At 42.0% G+C, this 19,510-nt stretch overlaps 1 protein-coding gene across 2 annotated transcripts in view; it reads left to right on the forward strand.

Annotated features, from left to right (window-relative positions):
* The window catches only part of ABHD12 (abhydrolase domain containing 12, lysophospholipase), a 46,359-nt gene that overhangs the window by 20,896 nt on the left and 5,953 nt on the right, over positions 1-19,510 (forward strand). For both annotated transcript variants that reach the window (XM_021300576.2, XM_065059010.1), the window contains 6 exons: positions 2,464-2,588; positions 5,996-6,101; positions 8,829-8,948; positions 11,586-11,616; positions 16,559-16,604; positions 17,891-18,020. In XM_021300576.2, the coding sequence (XP_021156251.2) occupies positions 2,464-2,588; positions 5,996-6,101; positions 8,829-8,948; positions 11,586-11,616; positions 16,559-16,604; positions 17,891-18,020 (558 nt within the window). The remainder of the gene's footprint in view (positions 1-2,463; positions 2,589-5,995; positions 6,102-8,828; positions 8,949-11,585; positions 11,617-16,558; positions 16,605-17,890; positions 18,021-19,510) is intronic.

The raw sequence follows: 19,510 nt of genomic DNA on the forward strand, positions 1-19,510 counted from the left end.
CTGAAATTCTGGTGTATGCAAAAGTCCCCTAGGAGAGCTCTGTATGGCTGCAGCAGATCTGGACCCCAGGCAGGACAGCTTGCTGGAAAGCCCCATCCTGCCTGGTTGCTCACCTGTGTTACCCTTCTCAGCGTGAAAGTGGTGATGGCAGAGTCACCTCTTAAGGGTGTGGTGAGAGGAAACTGCAGGGTTGCGTTAACTTCGAGCAACGAGCCAAAAGAGAAAAAAAGTTGTAATGAGAAGACACACTTTTCTCATTGAAGAGATCTAAATTATACTCCAGTCGCTCAGCAACCCTTTGGTAATCTCTTCTCTCCTTCTCTTCCAGGAACCCTTTTCCAGCAATGGAAGTGGGCAGTAAGTGCTAATGTGGAAGTAGTTTTGGAAAGCTGGTTTTAATTTGAGTGTAGAGAGCTGTGACCAGTTGTAATTAGCCCAAGCAAAATGTGTGTTGTTTTCTAAAGCTGTGGGGTTTACGTGTGTATTTAGCTGACCTTATGGAATTTCATAGTGGATTGCTCTGCAGACCCTGGCTCTAGAATCTGTCTGCTGGGCCCTGCTCAAAGCTCACAGCTGTAGGCAGACTTTCTGTGTTGATTGATACTGCTTGTGCACTTGGGGTCTGTTGCTGTCTCTTCCTCTATTGGCTGCTCTTCATGGGGCAGAGATGGGTCAGCCTAAGGCTTTAGTACTCACTGATGTTCTTCTGAAGTCTGTTTTGTACTATTTTCTCTGCCAGTCCTTTGCTGTTTCTGCTTTATTTAATACTTTAGGAAACTGGGCCTGAGGTGCAGAAATTTCAGTGGAAGCCTTACTGGCTTTCTTCACCTCTTCACTGTCAGGTTTGCTATGAGAAGTACTAAATTCTCTTGAACCTTTCGACATGGGCTTGTTGCAGCCCGAGCTGGTTTGCAGTGTCTTAGTATTTGTTTTTCCCCTCTTGGAAAATAGAAGTTCCTTTAGCTTGTCAAGAAAAGTGTGCTGCTTTTGATGGTAGATGTTTTTGAAGTCCAGAATATGGTTCCTGGGTGAGAGGACACAGACAAGTACTTGTAGGCAGGCAGTGGTGTGATGGAGGGAGGTTTTGGATGGATAGGGAACAACCAGTTCCCTGGAGTACCCTGGCAACCATGCCAAAAACTTACCCAGGCAGGGGGCTGGGGTGTCTCCTTTTTCACTTGTACTGCAAAACTGTTCCTGAGAGCCTTGGTTTTAGCGTAGGGCTACAAAAAGATGTTTAGATCTTGAAGATTTTGGTGCATGATTAAACTGTTTTCATCCTAGTTCCGTCTGTACATGTGTTTCTTGTAGAAATGATTAAAAAGTAGGTTTTCAGGCTCTCTATTTGATAGTTTCAACTAGCTGGCAGCGTTCAAACTCATTTAGCGCTAGTATGGAGCAAGTTCAGTGTCTCAGGTCCTAAAATTGCCAAGGAAGATTAATAATTTCATGCTTCTTGAAAAAACTGATCTCTGCTTTCAGCTGCTGGCAGCTCCTGATACCAAGAACTTGGGGCTCACTGGCATGAAATGTCATTCATGCTTTAAACTAAATGCTGGAAAGCAAAGGAGGTTGTGTTGCCTGAAGGGGTTACATGCATTTTAGTTCTTATTGCAGTTATAGTTGATGGCCTTGGTGTTTCTGCTCATAAAATGTTAATCAACTAGATCATTAGAAGTACACCTCTGTGTATACATACATGCATATGTGTATATATACATATGAGTGGGCATGTGATGATCTGAGGCAATAAAGTATATTTTGAGAAAAATTGCTTAACTAGCTGCTGTGTGATCCTTGGCTTTTTTTTTTGTTTGTTTGTTTTTGTGTGTGTGTGTATTGGTCTGTTTGTTTTTGTGTGTTTGTGGTTGTTTGTTTGTTTGTTTGTTTTAGCATACTCTTCCCTATCAGAATACTTAGGAGAAAACAGAAATAGTATTGGGTCAGTTGTTCAAAACTCAGCCTGGACTCATAGAGAATGGTGCTGCAGATAAGAAATTTCATAATGTTCTATAACTAAGTTTTGCATTCCAGAGCATTGAGACATACGAGCACTTTCAGCTGGACGAAGCAGAATGTCTGCTCCTGTCTGTGCATGAGATCATGTGTAATTTTACCAGTCTCATTACACACAGTTCCTCAAAATATGTGAAAATGTAACTGAGCAAAATCTTGCTGATAGTGTTTTAAATGGAAAGTACAATCAGGCTGCTTTTTAGAGACAAACATGTGATGTGCATTTCTACAGATCCTGATATCCGTTAAATCAGCAGAAAAAAAGCTCTTGTTACTGAGTGTTTTAAGATGTAATCAGTGGGAAGTTTCTGTTCTATTTTTCTAAGCTGCATCTCTTCAGCTGACTGTTTACTTCTTTCCAACAACTGAGGCTATGGAAACTGTTTATAGAGTAAATGACCAGGCTGTTTTTGTTTGTTTGTTTTGTTTTGTTTGTCTTTTTTACAGGCGATACGGATTGTGGTTTCGATTGCGCAAGTTAATAATCTGGTTGCTGGGAGTGTACATAGCCATTCCATTTCTAGTAAAACTTTGCCCTGCTATTCAGGCAAAGCTGGTCTTCCTAAACTTCGGTAAGTGACTCAGTCTGTTGGGATAGGTGAAGGGCGGAGGGGAGGAGTGTCTATTATCTTTCATTTGCCTGACTTCACTTTCACCGTGCATGTGTACAGCTTGTGAAGGATATGAACTTTCACAGGTTGCAAGTTCTCCAAACTATGTTTTGGAAAGCATTTTCTGTGGCCCTGGAGGTCTTTGTAGTATGCCTTTATATAAATACAGTGACCAAACTGAAGCCAACTTTCAGCGAAAGGGTCTCCTCCAGGAGAACTATGCAGTATGTCAAGTGCATTTTTCTGAAGGGCTCAACAAAGTTGCATGTAGAGACAGCAAGCAAGTGAATTAAATCCAGTGAATTGTCTTCCAGGCAGTGACTCTTCACCTGAAAGCATTTCAGGAGAATTTTCTGGTTGGGACAGAAGAGGCCTGTTCATGCAGTCAGATTGAATGTTTTCCTTGTGTCTGTTTAGCTGTTGCATTTGGACAAACTGGCCGTATGGTGGGTCTGGTGAGCTGGCTTAGTTACCAGGTTGCCCAGGGAGGCCTGAGCATCTGCAGGATGGAGCATCACTGTATGAGAGATACATCTTTATGATCTAAATTTGTCTTTAATTTTACTTGTGTTTTGTAATGAAGTATTGAAAAGTATCTTCCTTTGATTGTAGAAGCTAGAAGGACGAACTATGAAATGTTGCTTTTATATAAATTCAGTCATTTTGATTGCATGGTCTTTTTTATTCCAACACCTTGGATCATGGTCACTGTGAAGTGTGCACATGTGCAGGCCAGCTTTTTTGCCTTGATTGTCAGAACTGACAGCTGGGTAATGTGAATAATGCAGGTTACTTCTATTTTCACCACATCGCTTTTTCGGCGATAATTTTAATTTGCCCTTACAGAGCTTTGTTAGGTCCCTGAAGTTTTGCCTCTATTCATTCCCAAGGGACTGAAATAATTGTCCTCTAACACTTCCTTTCACTAGTACTTGTGCTAATATCACTACAGCATTGTTCCTGCTGCTTTATATAATGGCAGTTGGATTTTACTTGTGACAGTACTCCCATGAAAAACTATCTACCTTAACACAAAGTGCATTCTGACACACTTGTTAGAAGTACATTGGCATGTTTGAGTAATTCTTCTCCATTGGAGAGTGACATTTCTTCTTCAGAGCAGTGGTGTAGGTTTGACTTGTCGTTTTTTTTAACCTCCTGAGTATAGATCTCTACTCTTCAGCCATCTTTTTCTCCTCCTTTTGTGTAGTTGGGTATTTGCTTCCAAAACAGTAACACAAAGCTTCAGGAGAAAGGGCTCCCGTTTGTTTCTCGAGATACCTGAAGATGAACTGATAGCAGTGTTCCCACTGTTAGCAACTAAACCGATGTCTGGATATGTTCTTGTGGACAGAGTTTTATTCCAGGTTATCAGTTACATGGGTAGAGATCTCAAACTGTCTCCACTGGAAGTTTTCGGAAAACTGGGATTTCTAGAAACGTAAATACAGACTAGATCAGATTTAGTGTATCAGAATGATTAACAAATCGTGATTTTTGTCATGTGATGTGTTATGATGCCAAACAGCTCTGAAACGTGTCTTTAAAAAAAACCCTTGATGTGCTAAATCTCCATGTGATGTATATGTAGATGATGATAATGATTATCTGTTTTCTGTGCATGTAGACCATCCCGTTGATAAATGCCATACATACAAATTGCTTGTACTTCTATATTTTTCTCTTGTTTTGAGGTAGATGCTTACCTGGTTCTCATCGCTAATGTTATTATGTTCCTGTTCATATTTTTGTAAAACAAAATCTGGCAAGACAGTCATAACAGATTTGGCAAATGTGAAAATCAAGGCACAGAGAAGTTGAATAATTTTCCCAGAACACTTCTAGAAGTGACTTGTGCACCTGTCCAGACCTTGACCACAGAACTTACTGACTTCTCGGAGGATTCACCACCCTTGTGAGAATATCACCAAGTTCTGCAGTGACAGTGCAGTGACCTAGCAGGTCTCTGGTGGCATTCTCTGTGTCTGAGACTCTTCTAGATGCTTTATCATAATAGTGAGCAGACTTGCACAGGTAGTCGAAGGGGCCAGATTTGTCAGGTTAACATCAGTTGTTGTCTGACTTGGCTTTCATGTTTGTGGAATGTTTAGTGATTTTTTGGGGGATAAGTGAAGTGAGAATTGACTGTCACCATTATTCCTCTTCTTTGTGTGTCAACAGTGCAAGAGCTGTGTTATGTTAATTGTTATGCCTCTAAATTTCAAGGACTTCTTGGTTCTGTTTGAGTGGAACCCAAGTTTATGGGAAAAGCCTGAAGAACTTGGAAAAGAGAGTCCGTAAAACTGTTCAGTGATGTCAGTAGATCTCTGTAGCATCTCTCCTGGCATTGGGTGTGTCAGAGGCTGCCTCGAGAGGCCATACAGCATTGGTGATGGAAAATGAAGTGTTCAGATTAAGCACATGCCCTCATTTAGCACATTGCTCTGTGTCTGTAAGATGTCACTTGTGAAGCAAGCAATAGAAAACAAAATGTCGAAAACGTTTGATGTTTGACTCTGCTGCTCATGTTTGAATCATTGAATATGGCAAGCAATGAACAACTGTGTGTTGTGTATTAAAGCTGGAGAACATAAAACATTTGGAAGAGTGAATTGAGGTGTAATGATTTTGTTTTCAGGCATCTCTTCCTGAAGAGGTGAAATTTCTGGCCTAGCGTGATCTCTTTTAAATGCTGCATTGTCTGGAAGATACAGCAATTATTTGAAAATCTTTGGAGAGTGGGCTAACAAACTGCATATCTTCTTGAAAGGCTCTGGACAGTGTTTAACACAATTTATCTTACTCTCTCACAGGACAAAAGCAATGTGACGTCTGCTACTGTAATGCAGTACATCTTTTAGATGGTTGTCTTACAGAGGCTGAAACCACATGTTGTCATGAAATGTTACAGTTCTGGGATGCACCCTTTATCCCAGGGAGTTTGTCCCATCAGTAACTTCAATTACAGCTACAATGCATACAGTAAAAGATTTGCCAAATGAGCTAACTTTATTGACACACCAGGAATTACTGTCTTGTGTCTGGGAGATTTACAAAGTAGTGTGGCAGGAGATGGTTGAATGTGTGTCACAGGAAGCTTTGTCTGTCTTCCCCGGCTCTTAATTTTAGCCTGCTCCCTGTTTTTTTGGTGGTTGCTTGGATCTTCTTACCTTGGTATCTTTGTTGTTTGTATTTTAGTCACAGCTGTAGCCAGTTCATTCTTTCACACAAAAAGCATAACGTCTTCCCAACACAGTGGTTCAGTTTGTACAATGCTACAGTGCCTTGGTAAAGCAGTGCTGTAAGAAAATAAAGGTAAAAATTAAAAGTTGTTTGTTTGTTTGTTTTGTTTTGTTTTGTATTTTCAGTGAGGGTCCCATATTTCATTGACTTGAAAAGACCACAGGATCAAGGTTTAAACCACACCTGTAATTATTACCTGCAGCCAGAGGAGGATGTAACCATTGGAGTTTGGTAAGGAAGATGGTTCTGTGCAGTATGTTCTGTGCCATTCATCTTTTTCCTTCTTTCTGTTCTCAGTGTTGACTATCCGGTATTTTTGCTGTGCATATGATAGCCATTGCCAGCTCTGATTAGCGAATGTTTGCATTTTCCTCTGCCAAGTGACTGAGTTCATGTTGAAAAGCATGCAAACCTCTGGAGCTCATCTGAACTCAGATCAGTAGTGCATGAAACACAAGTGGTCAACCTGTGCATTCAGAGAAACTTCATAACTTGGAATCGTAAAGTTTACAGGTCTGCATTGCTACAAAGATCATGCCTCCATATCAAATGAGACCCAAGGAGTTGGAATTTTTGTCATTCACCTGCTGTTCATATTTAGTTTTGCAAAACAGATGTGGGGGAAGATAGGAAAATGGGATCAAAGTGTTCAGAGTAGGAGGAAGAGTATTCTGTGTATAACACATATGTAAGGTTTGGAGAGTGGGTGGAGAACAGAACATGTAGTTTACTCTCTTTACAAAACAAGTGACATTGTCAGAGTTCGCCTGTCATTTCTTCCTTGTGAAGCAGATTTTTCTGGTCCCAGGCAAGGGCAATTCATTTTAGCTCCTTGTTACCTAGGTTCAGCTCTCTGAAAAGATCTGCTTTCAGTGCTTCCCATACTATCACACCAGCTCAAACCAACTTCTGCATGTTTCTCATGCTTACTTTCTGTTGTGTCTCAACACAAGAAGTTTCAAAACCACGGAGAAGTTCCTGCTACCTTTGAAGAAAAAGAACTTCATGCAGTTTAAATATCTATGCAAAAGCAGCAAACACTTGAAAAAAAGGCTAGACACCATGTCAGGTGTGGAGGCTGTTCCTTAATACAGGCAGTGTTTCTAGATCTGTAAGCTGTAGGATTTGGACCTTTCTGTTATGTGTGTGTAGTTTGCATGTGTCCACTAATGCAGTAGAGATTTTTTTTTCACTTGAAGATATATGACCTTTGAATGGGACAGTGATATTCTGCTACATAAAGACGGTTCCATTCCTGTAAGTGAATTTTGGTGGAAGACATGTTTAGAGGCTGGGAGTTTAGTCTTTCCGGGGTAGGCTGATAAACAATGGTTTGTATCTTCACTTGGACAATTAAAACTCTACCTGCTAAGCTGTTGAGTAAGTTTAGATTGCAGTCGTGAGACTCTTGTTTCCCTTACAAATGTACTCTGTATCTTTACTAAAACAGAACTTCCAGCTTGTGGTGGCAGAGTCCATACCATTTGTCTTGATACTTATGAGACAAGTTTTCGAGAAAGTTTGGAGCCTTGCTGTGAGGCCAGTATAAGGCCTTGTGTTCGGTATACTTCTGAAACAAAGTCCTCAGCCTGCTTCACTCATAAGCTTGCAAAAGTCTTGAGGCAGAACAGTTGGAGAAGTTGAGTGCTACTTTCCAGTAGTTGAAAGCTACTGGAGCTTTTTTCCTCCACAAGATCTCAATGTCTGCTGTCTGCATGCATGCAAGGAGGCTTTTTACATGGTTTCACTCTCTCTGAACTTCACATCTGGGAGGAAAGTGTGGTAGATGGAGTTAGCCTTCCAAGGAAAAAGGCACTTGAGTACTTAAGTTACTTCTGACAGCTGTAAGCTACCCCCCTTCTCAACAATTTGAGAAGGTTGTGGGCATGTACTTGGTTTCAGTGTTTGTCTTGTAATTATTCAGTTTAAATGCCTACCTTCTCTTTGGTCTGTCATTCCTTTCTTACTGTTCCACCAGTGGTGAGTTATTTTCAACAGGCTGCCCAGCTATATTATATACAGAAGAACAGCTGTGAGTTAAAAATTCCTGGTTCTTCTAGATTGTAGGTTTTGCAGCTAAAATGTTATGCCTTCGAGAACCTGCTGTCTGAAAACAAAATACATTATCTTCTCATCAGACCCTGAGCCCCTGCTTTTTCTCACATAGAGTATGGAGTCAGATATGTGTCTTGCTGATTGAACATTCCTTCCAAAACCAGCTGACTTTAATTATTCTGAGTATCTGCTGACCTAGCTATGAAATCTCGTTTATGGTGTATAAGTATGTTAATTGAGGTAATTAAATGCCATAAAAGCTGAGGAATTCAGATTCTTTCTCCAGAACAGTGCGAAGTTCAGTAGTTATAGTTTGAGGTTACCTGTGAAGTTTGAAGCCTTGCACAGCCCTGAATTTTGAAGGCAACATTGATGGAGATGAAAGTGTATATATAATCCTAGATACTTTCTTTTAAATGTGACCATTTCTTGGCTGGTCATGACAACTTTAAGAGTGTGTGTGAGGTGTGTAATCCTGAGTTAATGACCAGAAGTCTCAAAATTAGAGCAGGAGTGTCATGGTTGAGAGGGACAAACGACATAGACCAAGTTCTTTCAGGATGAAAGTAGTAGATGCCATTTATTGCCACAAGTGCATTTTTATACAGTTTTACCAATTCATGTGTCTCTTCACTATTGGTTACAAGTTACAGCAGTAACATCTCATTGGCTATTTTTGCTATAATCAATGTTACTCTTTTACTCCCTTCTCTCTCACGGGTACATCCTTAATATCTCCGGATACTCCTTTACTCCCATCTTTCTCACCAGTAGGCCTTGATATCTTCAAGGCTAATTTCTGTTCCCATGCCCTCCGTCAGGGAATCTGCGGACCCACCATAGTCCCAAACAGGGCACACTGAACAGCAACAGAACAATGTACATTTGTCCTTCTGTATACAGGCACACGGTCCCTGCAGCCTTATGGAAGAACGCCCGAGGGAAGGACCAGTTGTGGTTTGAAGATGCTTTGGGTTCCAGCCATCCCGTAATCCTTTACTTGCATGGCAATGCGGGAACAAGGTGAGGTACAAAACAGTGATGGCTTTGTTTCATGCTCTGTTTTCCTGGCTTGCCACAGCTTCAACACCATTGATACGAAAGATGTGGACAAACTTTTTAGTAAAGCCTATAGTGATAGGACAAGGGGTAGTGGATTTAAACTAAAGGAGAGAAGATTCAGGCTAGGTATAAGGAAGAAACTTTTTCCAATGAGCATGGTGAAACACTGGCACAGGTTGCCCAGAGGGGTGGTAGATGCCCCATCCCTGGAAACATCCCAGGCCAGGCTGGACGGGGCTCTGAGCAACCTGATTTGTTAGCTGAAGATGTCCCTGCTCATTGCAGGGGGTTTGGACTAGGTGACATTTGAAGGTCCCTTCCAACCCAAACTATTCTATGATTTAAAGTAAAATCTAAAAGCAGTTTGGTCCTTCTCATTTCTTTTAAAAGGAAAGCATGTTTTAAGAAATGATGAATCTGAAATTATTGAGTGTGGGAATAGATTTATTGCGGTTATCAGAGACATCCGATGATGTAGTTTACCTTTTATCCTCAGGGAGAAGCCAGGAGGTTGTGACACTTAGTAGGTCAGGTAGGGAGATTTACTTCTTTCAGTATAGTGGTCTCTCAATCCAGACACAGGATAGTATTTGTGCTTCTTTAGATATGATTTATATGCATTAAGTAAACTTTCCAGTTCGTTTTGTGAGCTTATTTTAGTAGTTAATGCATTATTAGGAAGGAAAATCAGAAGGAAAGAGGAAGGTAATGTGCTGGTCTTATTTCGTTATTGCGTGTGTACAGGACATTTGTCTTGAACAGGAGCGTTTCCAAAATCTGTAATTTTATCAATGACTGTGTATCAGCTAAAGAAGTAGGTTGGTTCTCTAAACTTTGTTGCTGGATGCTAAAAACCATGAGTGCAGTGTGAAACTTCCTGGATATTTCTCATAATCATGTTCTTATTACCACATCTCTGCATGATGCATCTTACAAAGAGTATCAGCCCTTTTCTGAGTTTTGAGTGCCAGCGCATGTTCTTTTGAAGCTCATGTCTGCTCATAGATACTCTGCAACAGCAGAAACATTGCAGAAATACAAGTTCTATAATATAAAGCAAAGAAACTGTTTTAACTGTGCTGTTGCCCTTATTCACCTAAATTCATGTCTTAGCAGTGTTCTTTTTTAGTACAAGGCCATGGTGTGGAAGATACATGCTGTGAGCCGATGAGTTTCCAGAAACTGGCCTTGTAGTCTTGTGTGGATGTGTTACAAAGTTTATCAGATTGTTGAATTATTTTTCAAGTACTTCTTGTTTTCTTGCCCTTTATTTGGTGTAGCAAATGGAAGCTATTCTGCAGTTTAGTGGTGGTAATTTTGGATCAATATCCTTATTACCTGTGTATTGATTAGGTTGAGATAAAGTAGTGAGCTATGGATTGATTACATATTTCGCATTTCATTTTACTCTGTGTATTGGAGAAGCTGGAGGTGTATTGCCTTTGTCGTTTCAGCTTTAATACATATTGCTGTATGTTTCTACACTGCATATTCAGTCTCTTATCAAAGGGCTGCTTTATTGATGCAGGCTGCATTAACCATAAGTAAAAGGTGCACTGCCTTTCTGGTTTGCCTGAGTTGTCTGGAGCTGAGCAAAAAATTCCTCTGTTGCACTTTGAAGAGTGCATGAAAAGGCACTAATATGTGCGTGTCAAAGGTGACTTTTCAACCAAGTGTATCTTCTTCTTCAGACTTGTATGATTCAAAATGACTCACAAGCAGCCCCTTGTATTTTGCCCTGAGTGGTTTTGGCTGCATTAGATATTTTGTAGTACAGTTGGAGCTGACAGCTTTTGGCTGGCAAGCACATGTGTTCTTAGGGGGAGGTCTGGAAAGTGGCATTTTGGTTTGGAGGCTGTACTGACCAAACCAGTCATGGAGTTTTCATATGAGTGCAGGAGTAAACCTACTCTTACATCAATACTAACGTTTGAGTGTGGATTAGCCGTTTCATGTTGTAAATGTATTTTAAAGCATGTAATGGCACATTCACTCTCCTTTCCATTTTATTATCTAGATTTCACTTTATGAAAAAAACATTAGAACAAATTCTTCCCCTGGACTTACTTACAATGTTTAACTCTGGTTTTCTCTGCTCAGTCTTTTGCACATATCCTTTTCTGTCCCTGTGCTTGAAGTCAGTTGAGAATGGTCAGCTGCTTGGGTTAACGTGGTGAGTTCTGCTGAGAGCATCACATCTTGGAGAGCAGGTGTAGCACTGACTGGGGCAGCACTGGTGGCAGGAGTGCAGAGTCTGCAAAGCCAACAGGTTCAGACTCTTTTGGACACATTACAGACTTTGGAAAAGGCAGGTAGGAGGATAGGTTGAAAAGTTTGTCTTTACCTGCTGTGAGAAGTGATTTATAAGGAGAAGTTGACTTCAAAACTGTGTCCTGCATAGCTCAACAAAGCCTTGCTGTATCCTTGAAGCCTGTGACAAAGCAGTTAGGTGTTTCTTATGTTTGGCATGTTTGTGTTAAACTGGAGGCCCAAGGCAATTGGGAAAGTCTGTTTTTGGAAGTGTAAATGTTCATGTGTTTTTGTTTTGATTTTTTGTTTGTTTGGTGTTTTCTCCTCTTCATGAATCACTTTGGCCAGAGGAGGGGATCACCGTGTGGAGCTTTACAAGGTAAGTGACTGCATGTGTTGTCCAAGCAGTTGTATTAACAGACTTGAGAAGACCACTCATTTCAGCCCCCTGCCAACAGGCAGATAGCTCAGGACTCTTAGTCTCCTCTAGATATGATGTGTGTATGAGAACAGGGGTTTGTAAGCTATGAGCACACTTCCCTCTATTAAAAGGTATTTGAAAGGTCTTTACCTTGCTTTTGTTAAGTGTCAGCTCTGACTGAGCTAATCAAATTCTTTGCCAGGAACATTTACAACACAGTTCATAGGAAAAAGTAAAGTTTTGTTCGTAGCTCTAATTTGATTGATTTTACTAGTATAGTAATTTAAGGTACCATTTAAGAGTATTCTTTCTTGTGTTATCAGTATCTGTATACTCACCATCATAGAATATTTTCAGTTGGAAGGAACCTAGAATGATGATATAGTCCAACTTCCTGACCACTTCAGGGCTGACCAAAAGTTAAAGCATATAAAGGCATTGTCCAGGTTTGAGGTTTGAGGCATTGACCATCTCACTAGGAAGCCTGTTTCGGTGTTTGACCACTCTCTTGGTAGAGAAGTGCTTCCTAATGTCCAGTCTAAATCTCCCCTGGCGGAGCTTTGAACTATTCCCACATGTCCTCTCACTGGATGCCAAAGAGAAGAGTTCAGCACCTCACTCTCCACATCCCTTCCTCAGGAAGTTGTACAGAGCAATAAGGTTGCCCCTCAGCCTCCTCTCTTCCAAGCTAGACAAACCCAAAGTCTTTAACTGCTCCTCATAGGACATTCATTCCAGCCCTGTCACTGGCTTTGTTGCCCTCCTCTGGTTGTATTCAAGGACTTTCACATCCTTCTTAAATTGTGGGGCTCAGAACTGCACACAGTGCTCAGGGTGGGGCCACACCAGGGCTGAGTACAGTGGGACAATCACCTCTTTTTACCAGCTGTTCATGCTGTGTTTGATGCACCCCTGGGTGTGATTTGCCCTCCTGGGTGCCAGGGTACACACTACTGACTCGTACTGAGCTGTTGCTGACCGGCATGCCCAGATCCCTTTCTGCTGGGCTGCTCTCCAGCCACTCCTCCCCCAACCTGTACTTGTGCCTGACATAATTCCATTGCAAGTGTAGAATCCAGCATTTGTTCTTGTTAAATTTCATGCCATTGATGATTGCTCAGTGCTCCAATCTATCCAGATCCCTCTGCAAGGTATCTTGTCCCTTGAGAGAAACAACAGCACCTCCCAGTTCAGTATCATCAGCAAACTTAGTAATGGTGCATTCAACTCCTGCATCCAGATCATCGATAAACATATTGAACAGAATTGGCCCTAGAACTGACACCTGAGGACCAGTTCTCAAACAGATGTAGCCCCATTCACCACAACCCTTTGAGCTCTGCTCTTCAGCCAGTTCTTCATGCAGCACACCACGTACCTGCTTGTCTCACAAATGGACAGCTTGTCCAGAAGGATGTTGTGAGGGACAATATCAAAAGCCTTACTAAAATCCAGAAAAACTACGTCTGCTGCCTTCCATTCATCCACTAAGCAGGTGACCTTATTATAGAAGGATATCAAATCAGTTAGATGGGACTTTCCTTTTGTGAACCCATGTTGACTGTACCTGGTGTTCTTTAAATGCCTTTCACTAATTACCTGTATGATCATCTCTAGGTTTGTGTTTATTCCAGCAGGATGAAACAGGCTGGATTGCTGTCCTAGTTGCTGGTGCTGCTAGTAGGCTGGACACAGTAGGAGAAACCCTCTAAACAGCCTCAGAAGGGAAATAACATCTCTAAGATGTCTATGTCCTTTCTTTCTGAGTGCTTGATTCATGGGAGCAGCTTTTCTCAGCAGCAGCACTGAAAATTGAGGATGTCACTGCTGCACAGTCTGTGAGTAGCAAGTGTTCGAAATTGTTCTTGCCCAGGTCAATGTGTGTTTTCAGACAGTAACTAGAAGCAGGAGCCACGGGGAAGAAGCCAGCAGAAGGAGCAGCAGTGGAACAGTACCAGATACAAATGTGCTTTGAGGAGCATCCTTTCCTCTAGTCTGGACAAGCATCCAGTTATTCTTTGTTCAAGCCTGGTTTCCAAATATCACACTTACCAATGTATTCAGGGTCACCATGTTATTCTCATTAATTAATTTAATCATGCTTGAGTAATGCAACTCAAAACCTTTTAAAACTGACAAGAATCCTGTTGTGTTGGCTACCTTGACCATCAGTGATAGACTACCGCAAGCTCCTTCTGCAACTCATGCTTTTGATGAGGCTTTTTTACAGAGAGCTGGAAGTAGCCTCAGGGTCACATGCCCTGGTTCTCATGGGAGACTTCAGTCACCTTGACATCTCCTGGGTGGGCAACACAGCTAAGCACACAAAGTCCAGGAGTCTCCTACAGATCATTGGTGACAACTTTTTGACACAGATGGTGGAGGAGCCAACAAAGGCGTGCTGCTGGACCTTATCCTAAAACACCAAGAAGAACTGACTGGAGACTTCATGGTTGGGAGCAGCCTCGACTGCAACGACCACAAGATGGTGGAGTTCGGGAAGGAGGAAGCAGAACAATAAGTAGGACTAAACCATGGACTTCAGCAGGGTGGACTTTGGCCTTGTCAAGGTCTTGCTTGGAAGAATCCCATGGGATAGGGCTCTAGAAGGTGGGGGGCCAGGGTCCAAGAGGGCTGGGTAATATTCAAACATGACTTCCTCCAAGCCCAAGACTGATGCATCACTGTGAGGAAGAAGGCAAGTAATGGGAGTAAGAGGACAGCATGGATGAGTGAGGAAGTCCAGTCAAAACTCAGGTGGAAGAAGGATCTTTATGTAATGTGGAAAAAGGGACAGACCACCTGGGAGGAATGCAAGGAGGCTGTTAGAGTATGCAGGGTTGCAGTGAGGAAAACCAAGCTCCACTTGGAAGTAAATCTGGCCAGGGATGTCAAAGACAACAAGAAGGGTTTCTTCAAGTATATCAGCAGCAACAGGAAGGTTAGGGAAAATGTAGGTCTGCTGCTGCCTTGGTGACAGATGGTACAGCTAAGACAGAGTGCCTTCTTCTTTATTGACTTCTGTCTTTAGTGCTAAAACTTGCCCTCAGGAATCCCAGACCCCAGAGATAGGAGAGGAAGTCTGGAAAAAGGAAGACTTTCCCTTGGTTGAGGAGGATCAGGTTAAAGATCGTTTAGGCAAACTGGACATCCACAGATCCATGGGCCCTGATGGGATGCACCCATGAGTGCTGAGAGAGAGCTGGCAGATGATAACATGCTAAGCTGCTCTCCACCATCTTTGAAAGGTCTTGGAGAAAAGGAGAGGTACCTGAGGACTGGAGGAAAGCCAGCATCGCTGCACTCTTCAAAGAGGGCAAGAAGCACGATCCAGGAAACTACACACCAGTCAGCCTCACCTCCATCCCTGGAAAGGTGATGAAACAGCTCATTCTGGTTTTGTCTCTCCAAACACGTAGAGGAAAAGAAGGTTATCAGTAGTCAGCATGGGTTCACCAAAGAGAAATCATATTTAACCAAGGTGATGATGGTATGACTGGCTGGGTAGATGAGGGAAGAGCAGTGGATGTTGTCTACCTTAACTTCAGCAAGGCTTTTGACACCATCTCTCACAACCTCCTCATAGGCAAGCTTGGGAGGTGCGGGCTGGATGAATGCATGGTGAGATGGATCATGAACTGGCTGGATGGCAGGGCTTAGAGGATTGTGATCAATGGTGCTGAGTCTGGGTGGAGACCTGTAGTTACTGGCCCCTCCAGGGGTCAGTATTAGGTTGAGTCCTGTTCAACCTCTTCAGTGACCTGGATGAAGGGGCTGAATGTAGTGCAGTGCTCAGCTGCAGAGATGTAAACCTGGGAGCTGGGCAAAAATCTGTGTGGCGGGAACAAAGAGAACGTGTCCAATGTATGTTGAACACACTCCCACAAAGTAATTTGGATGTAACATGGAATCACAGACTGCTGACTAGAAAGAATCATCCAATGCATGTCCAAAATGTATGAAAATTAGCCCAAATGGATACTAGAGGGAAGTGAGAAAAACAGTCAACATAATAGGAGCTGAATTGCCAGCTTACCTGAATGCCCCTCTTTTCTATGTTATTCTCTTCCACCCCCCCTTTTTTTTTTTCCCCGTACTAATGAGATCTGGACTAGTAATAGGCTGTTAGGATTTCAGTTACACTAGAAATAAAGTGTTTGTTTTACATATGAGATTATTAACTTTTGTCTTTTAGAAGGTTTAGAGTATAGTGTAATAAGAAGATTGCTTTTTAAAAAACCACGTATCATGCATAGACCACAAAAGCAACAACATTTCCATCTTTTTGTGACTTTTTGTTGATTTTTATCTACCATGGAACTGTTAGGGTCATACTGAGCAATGGTAGCTTGGAATGCTAGCATAGTTTTACGAAGGCACTTTTCTTGAGCAATTTAATGTAACATCGGGTCTTTTTACCTTTTTTAACAGATTTTGTTAGGGTTACCGTTGGCTGTAACATAAACCTTTGTGATAAGGCAGTTGCACGTTTTGGATGTATACATTTAAGCCTTAAACCTGAAATGGGCTCCTATATGTTATGTTAACATTGACAATTTGAATAATATGAATGAAGCAGTTGTACTGTTTCACTGGAAAACATGTAAGTATTTGTAGGCAAAACAGCCATAGGATATTAATGGATCTTGAAGGCAAAGCTGTTAAAGGGAGTATGAACATCTAAAATAGCCCAGGAAACAAATGGAGTAAAGCCAGTGAGTTGAGATGATCAGTGTTTGAAAAGCCCTGTGCCTGCTACACCAAAAAGCTGTCATTAATGACTTTACTGTGTCAGGCTGATAATGTTATACACTAGATCCCTACACCTTGGCCTGAGGCAAGAACATGCCTACTGTGTAAATCTCTGTGATGCGTTTCTGCATATTTCTCTCCGCTCCAGGTTCTCAGCTCCCTTGGGTACCATGTAGTCACGTTTGATTACCGAGGTAGGTGGACTTCTTTTACTATGAAACACTTTTTTGATGTCTCTTTCTGTAGAAGCAACAAAGAAGTTGCTCATTTTTTTTTGGATGTCAGGGGAGCTGTTATTTTATAAATGCTTGCTATCAGCTAATTAGATTTTGTTATTGCTTCTTTTTTTCATTGTGGGTGTACAAAGAACTTCCAGAAATTTCTTTCCAGTGCCTTCCTTTGTAGCACTGCTTCCCTGATGTCCAGCTTGGTGGACTCTAGCCCCTGTCTGTCCTTATGCACAGGGCTCATTGATTTGGAGACATATTGGACATATGCTGTCACTGCATCCAGTTTATGGCATCCTCCAGGTGCATATATGGAAACTAGTAACCTTGTCTAGATATAGTCTTTTGTATATGATCTAATTGACTTTCCTGAGGTCACACAGGGAACTGAACTTGCACTTCTTTTTAAAAGCTGATTGAAAAGTGAGATAAGATACAGAACAAATGATTTGCAAACAACTGGTAACATCCTTGGCAGAAGCCATGGCCGTTTTGCAACTCTGTGCCATGAGTAGTCAAGCATTTGCTGCTCTTTTTTCCCCTTCTTAGTATTCAAGCCATGGCTGCAGTGTAATGCCACTGGAGATACAGGAAAGAAATTAATTTCTTGCATCTTTATCAAGAAGACATCTGGGAGAGGTTTATTTGTAGGAGCTTGCCCTGTTTTTCAGACTTGCTGGCAGCTGCTTCTCTAGCTGCTTATTAGGTATCAGAAGGGATGTGGGATGCTGCTTAACGTAAGATGTGTAGACTTGCTGCAATAGTGGTAAAGCCAAAACAATCAGGAGCGTGGAAAAATGCTTGAGGGCACTGATCGAACAGCATGGACAAACTGATATTGCAATGGCTTTGTGAAACGTGCTTGTTTTTTTGACTCTAAGCATCCAGATCTTATGCTGTTAGAGGATCTGCTTACAAATTGGTTACACACATGCAAAAGCAGGTAAGATTTGGGAGCTGTAATGTTGCAGATGGGTACGTGCAGGAATACAGTGTGACAGACAGTGTTGGAGAACCTGCTTTTGTTTTTGTTGACTAAATCCACAAAAAGCCCTTGGTAGGCAGCAGTTGCCTTCTTTAAATGACTGTGGATCAATCGGGGCTTTCAGCCCCAAATTGTAGGGATGCACAGTGAAATAAACAGAAACTGTCTGTGTCCCAGGTCCCTTTGCAGTTGCAGATGGGCTGTGTGGGGAGAGCTGACTGGCCTTGCTGACCAGTTCATGTGATTCTCAGGTCTCTCTGTGTTCCAGGCTGGGGCGATTCGATAGGCAGCCCGTCAGAGAGAGGAATGACCTACGACGCCCTTCATGTATTTGACTGGATAAAAGCAAGAAGTGGAGACAACCCTGTCTATATCTGGGGACATTCCTTGGGCACAGGGTAAGCATCTAATCTAAATGGGATTTAGCAGCTTCTGAAGGACATTTAACACTCACCTCGGATGAAGGTGCTGTTTGCTGTTATCCCCAGACTGGCTTGGCTTGGAGTCTGTGGTGTAATTCCTACAGAATAGCTTTCCCTTTGCACTCTACAGAGTGAGAAGGGCAACAGTGAATGACTATGCAGGAATTGATGTTCAACCTTCATTACCCAGAGGGTTACACTAATATAATGCAGATTGACCAAGGGGAGAGAAAGTGGGACTGTACTTTTCTCTTTCTGTGGCGAGCCTGTGTCTGTATGTCCCTCAGAGCAGATCAGGCTTCTCTGATACTCTGAAAAGAGTATCTCAGACCAGCTGCACGTGCATGTGTCTTGCCCTTACAAAACATTTTCCTCCTGCCCTGGCAAACATGCTGTGTGTACTCAGTACTCATGCAGATGCCCACATGACTGCACTGCTGGCCATCAGTGAAATTTACATGATCATGCCTGACACAGGGAAGTTCGAAGTTCAAGTGCCTTTGCCTGCACGTTTTTAGCTTTCATTTCTCACTTCCTCCCTTTCCATTGCTGTCTTGAGGTGAGTCATGTCCAGCTGGCAGCATTTGCTCTTATCCCCTCGATTTGCAGAGGAAAGGAGGGCAGATAAAAGAATTACTTTTGAGTTGAGCTGTGTGCAGATTAAACTGTTTGAGACTACAACAGGTTATCTTTCTGTCTAATAAATGTGTTGCTGGGACAGGGACATATTTCAGGATAGCATGGCTTCATTACTGTGATACTAAGCATCCTGCTTCATTTGAGAGAAGGTAAAGGCTTTTCCTGTGGCTCTTCCTCTAAATTTTTGCCCTGTTCAGGATCTCTTTCTGGGTCAGAGCATACTCATGACATTTCCCAGTGCACTGCAGTCCAAGTAGCGGGGTGCTGTGGTTCCCAGCTGAATTCCCTGGTGACCATAGCCAGCCTGGAGTTTGAGGTTTTGAAATATGTTGTGCTTGGGGGATTCAGCAACTTTGGAAATGTTATGTTGGTGCAAAAGCAGTTGCGGTTTTTGCATTGTTGAAATTTGCCATTTGATATTGCAGTATATTCTTAAATAAATGTGATTATGTTATACATCATTTTATTGTGCTTTTCTGGATTTGTTTTATTGTTACTGACTTATTACTTGCTGTTTATTTTATATTTACTTTGGACTATGGAAATCATGTTAGACAAAAAGCAAATGCGAGCTATTTTCTTATTTGAGTTCAAAATGGCTTGTAAAACAGCAGAGACAACCGGCAACATCAATGCATTTGGCCCAGAAACTGCTAACGGATGTACAGTGCAGTGGTGGTTCAGGAAGTTTTGCAAAGGAGACAAGAGCCTTGAAGATGAAGAGCATAGTGGCCGGCCATTGGAAGTTGACCAGCTGAGAGTAATCATTGAAGCTGATCCTCTTGCAACTACATGAGAAGTTGCTGAAGAACTCTGTGTCAACCATT

The sequence above is a fragment of the Columba livia genome, chromosome 3 (genome assembly GCF_036013475.1).
Source record: "Columba livia isolate bColLiv1 breed racing homer chromosome 3, bColLiv1.pat.W.v2, whole genome shotgun sequence".
In the NCBI taxonomy this organism is placed as follows: domain Eukaryota; kingdom Metazoa; phylum Chordata; class Aves; order Columbiformes; family Columbidae; genus Columba; species Columba livia.